Below are 5,000 nucleotides of genomic sequence, written 5' to 3'. Positions count from 1 at the left end.
GTTTAGGTAAATGTAATACCTAAAGAGCAAGCTTTAGTAATAAGAGTAAAGAAATATTTTCCTAACCCACAACAGGAAGAAAAACTCACCAAGAACTTACCTTTAGCTTTTTATTGAGCTTCTGACAGTACCGATATAGCATAGCTAGATTGAGGGGTCCAAAGTCAGCATAAAAGTTCTCATAAACCAACTCATCGTCAATCGAGAAATAATGTGTGTTTGCTGTAGATCGCGGTCTGCCATTAGTTCGTAACGTTACGAAATATAGGCGATCTGTTGAGAGAAGAAATTCACTTACAGTACATAGTCATGTTTAATGGAATCCAACATGCAGCACACATGTCAAACTAGATTACTGTATATTAACTTGTTTAAAAGTAAAGCTACCATAATGCTAAAACTTTTTATAAATTAATAAATTTTGGCTACCTATCTTAACAATAAACTCTGAGAAAAGATTTAAAAGCCATTAATGACCTTGAGAACAGATTGCCATACTGAATTCTGGACCACCATTTCTTGGCCATAGCTACTGTAAATGGATTCATATCAAGTCTATATAATAGAAACTTAATCAAGCTATTTGTAGAGACGACATCAGTTACGGTAAACAGATACAGTGGAACCTTTACTTGCGAGCGCATCTACGTGCGATTTTTTTCCAAATACGAGCAGTCGATGGGTCAATTTTTTGCTTCCATACGCAAGCAAAATTTCCATAAGCGAGCAGACCTCAAAGCAGGTTCCTTGACGCTGGTGAGGGGCTCTTGCTCTTGAACTAGGGAATTTTATCTCATTTGTTAGTTGGACTATCTTATTGAAACGTGTGCAATGTATGATGGAAAGATGCTTAACGTAATAATAATTATATGAATAATAATTATATGTATAATAATAATACGTATAATATACTAATACAATAATAATAGTATAACATACTAATACAATAATAATAATAATAATAATACGTATAATAATACATACATACATAATAATAATGTACTACATAATAATTATAATAGACGACTTGAAAAGGTCGTCACTAGATGGCAGTGTTTACCACAACAAGGAGGGAGCGGTTGTGGCCGCCTCCACCTGATACATAATGACATATTTTATGCATTCTGGAGTATATATCAGGTTTCTATGTTATTTACATTGTTTATTTCATATTAGATGAACTGTGATAGATAAATAAGCCGTAGAGTTGATGATAGCGAAATACACCTACCATCAGACTTACGACCTGCTCGACTTACGACCACTCGACTTACGACCGTGTTTTTTATGCCAAATTTCTGGGAAATAAACAACTATTTGTGTTGTACACAGTGTTTATCCTAAACCTTACAGTATAAAATACAGTACTAACAACATAAAAAGTAAAGTAAAACATGAAATACCAAAATAAAACAATAAGGCCTTTGACACAGTTCCCCACAAGAGATTAGTGCAGAAGCTGGAGGATCAGGCGCATGTAAAAGGGAGGGCACTGCAATGGATAAGGGAATACCTGACAGGGAGGCAGCAACGAGTCATGGTACGTGAAGAGGTATCACAGTGGGCGCCTGTTACGAGCGGGGTCCCACAGGGGTCAGTTCTAGGACCAGTGCTATTTTTGATATATGTGAACGACATGATGGAAGGAATAGACTCTGAAGTGTCCCTGTTCGCAGATGACGTGAAGTTGATGAGAAGAATTAAATCGGACGAGGAAGAGGCAGGACTGCAAAGAGACCTGGACATGCTGGACATGTGGTCCAGTAACTGGCTTCTCGAATTCAATCAAGCCAAATGCAAAGTCATGAAGATTGGGGAGGGGCAAAGAAGACTGCAGACAGAGTATAGGCTAGGTGGACAAAGACTACAGACCTCACTCAGGGAGAAAGACATTGGGGTGACCATAACACCGAGCACATCACCGGAGGCACACATCAACCAAATAACCGCTGCAGCATACGGGCGCCTGGCAAACCTGAGAATAGCGTTCCGATACCTTAATAAGGAATCGTTCAAGACACTGTATACTGTGTATGTTAGGCCCATACTGGAGTATGCAGCACCAGTCTGGAACCCACACCTGGTCAAGCATGTCAAGAAGTTAGAGAAAGTACAAAGGTTTGCAACAAGGCTAGTCCCAGAGCTCAAGGGAATGTCGTACGAGGAAAGGTTAAGGGAAATCGGACTGACGACACTGGAGGACAGAAGGGTCAGGGGAGACATGATAATGACATACAAGATACTGCGGGGAATAGACAAGGTGGACAGAGATAGGATGTTCCAGAGAGGGGACACAGGGACAAGGGGTCACAACTGGAAGCTGAAGACTCAGACGAGTCACAGGGACGTTAGGAAGTATTTCTTCAGTCATAGAGGTGTCAGCAAGTGGAATAGCCTAGCAAGTGAAGTAGTGGAGGCAGGAACCATACATAGTTTTAAGAAGAGGTATGACAAAGCTCAGGAAGCAGAGAGAGAGAGGACCCAGTAGCGATCTGTGAAGAGGCAGGGCCAGGAGCTGAGTCTCGACCCCTGCAACCACAATTAGGTGAGTACACACCGAAGACCAGGCAGAACTACAAAGGGATCTGGACAGGCTGCAGACCTGGTCCAGCATCTGGCTCCTGGAGTTCAACTCCACCAAGTGCAAAGTCATGAAGATTGGGGAAGGGCAAAGAAAACTGCAGACGGAGTCCAGTCTAGGAGGCCAGAGACTACAAACCTCACTCAAGGAAAAAGATCTTGGGGTGAGTATAACACCAGGGACATCTCCTGAAGCGCACATCAACCAAATAACTGCTGCAGCATATGGGCGCCTGGCAAACCTCAGAACAGCATTCCGACATCTTAATAAGGAATCGTTCAGAACCCTGCACGTGTACATTAGGCCCATATTGGAGTATGCGGCACCAGTTTGGAGCCCACACCTAGCCAAGCACGTAAAGAAACTAGAGAAAGTGCAAAGTTTATTCTCTATAAGGATTACAATGCTGAGTTTACAGAATTTGGTTATTGTGTGGTTTATATGTAGTAAAATAATAATTACAGAGTGTACCACTAGAACACCTAGCATGGCTAGGCATTTCGGGCAGACTTAGATTAGATCTTAAATTTAAAATATTACAAATTATGAGGTAAGTTGGTATTATGGCTAAGTGACTAAATACTAGTTTGTGTAAGTTTGTAACAAGACTAGTCCCAGAGCTAAGAGGTACGCTCTACGAGGAGAGGTTAAGGGAAATCAACCTGACGACACTGGAGGACAGGAGAGATAGGGAAGACATGATAACAACATACAAAATACTGAGAAGAAGTGACAGGATGTTCCAGAGATGGGACACAGCAACAAGGGGACACAGTTGGAAGTTGAAGACACAGATAAATCACAAGGATGTTAGGAAGTATTTCTTCAGCCACAGAGTAGTCAGGAAGTGGAATAGTTTGAGAAGTGATGTAGTGGAGGCAGGATCCATACATAGCTTTAAGCAGAGGTATGATAAAGCTCATGGTTCAGGGAGTGACCTAGTAGTGACCAGTGAAGAGGCAGGGCTAAGAGCTTGGATTCGACCCCTGCAACCTCAACTAGGTGAGTACACACACAGCACCCCACACAGAGCACCACACACAACCAGCACAACACACACACACACACACACACACACACAACCAGCACAACACACACACACACAACCAGCACAACACACACACACACACACAACCAGCACAACACACACAACCAGCACAACACACACAACCAGCTCAACACACACACATACAACCAGCACAACACACACACACACACATACAACCAGCACAACACACACAACCAGCTCAACACACACACATACAACCAGCACAACACACACATACAACCAGCACAACACACACACACACACACACACACACACACACACACACACAACCAGCACAACACACACACACACCACCAGCACAACACACACAAACCAGCACAACACACACACACACAACCAGCACAACACACACAAACAGCACAACACACACACACAACCAGCACAACACACAAACCAGCACAACACACACACAAACCAGCACAACACACACACACATAACCAGCACAACACACACACACACAACCAGCACAACACACACACACACACAACCAGCACAACACACACAACCAGCACAACACACACACACAACCAGCACAACACACACACAACCAGCACAACACACACACACACAACCAGAACAACACACACACATACAACCAGCACAACACACACACCCAGCACAACACACACACACATACAACCAGCACAACACACACACACAAACCAGCACAACACACACACAAACCAGCACAACACACACACAAACCAGCACAACACACACACAAACCAGCACAACACACACACACACAAACCAGCACAACACACACACACACACAAACCAGCACAACACACACACACAACCCAGCACAACACACACACACACAAACCAGCACAACACACACACACACAAACCAGCACAACACACACACACACAAACCAGCACAACACACACACACACAAACCAGCACAACACACACACACACAAACCAGCACAACACACACACACACACAAACCAGCACAACACACACACACACACAAACCAGCACAACACACACACACACACAAACCAGCACAACACACACACACACACAAACCACCACAACACACACACACACAAACCAGCACAACACACACACACACAAAACACCACAACACACACACAAACCAGCACAACACACACAAACCAGCACAACACACACAAACCAGCACAACACACACACACACAAACCAGCACAACACACACACACACATACACAAACCAGCACAACACACACACACACACAAACCAGCACAACACACACACACACACAACCAGCACAACACACACACACACAACCAGCACAACACACACACACACAACCAGCACAACACACACACACACAACCAGCACAACACACACACACACACAC

The 5,000-nt window shown here is 43.6% G+C and overlaps 1 protein-coding gene across 2 annotated transcripts in view; it reads right to left on the bottom strand.

The window, feature by feature from the left end:
* LOC138851280 (dual specificity protein phosphatase CDC14A-like) overlaps window positions 1-5,000 on the bottom strand; it is a 118,070-nt gene that overhangs the window by 106,504 nt on the left and 6,566 nt on the right. For both annotated transcript variants that reach the window (XM_070080248.1, XM_070080247.1), the window contains exon 2: window positions 101-273. In XM_070080248.1, coding sequence (XP_069936349.1) covers window positions 101-273 — 173 coding nt within the window. The remainder of the gene's footprint in view (window positions 1-100; window positions 274-5,000) is intronic.

This window comes from Cherax quadricarinatus, unplaced genomic scaffold (genome assembly GCF_038502225.1).
Source record: "Cherax quadricarinatus isolate ZL_2023a unplaced genomic scaffold, ASM3850222v1 Contig245, whole genome shotgun sequence".
In the NCBI taxonomy this organism is placed as follows: domain Eukaryota; kingdom Metazoa; phylum Arthropoda; class Malacostraca; order Decapoda; family Parastacidae; genus Cherax; species Cherax quadricarinatus.
Note: the sequence above shows the minus strand (reverse complement) of the source record. Positions and strands in the feature narration are given on the sequence as shown.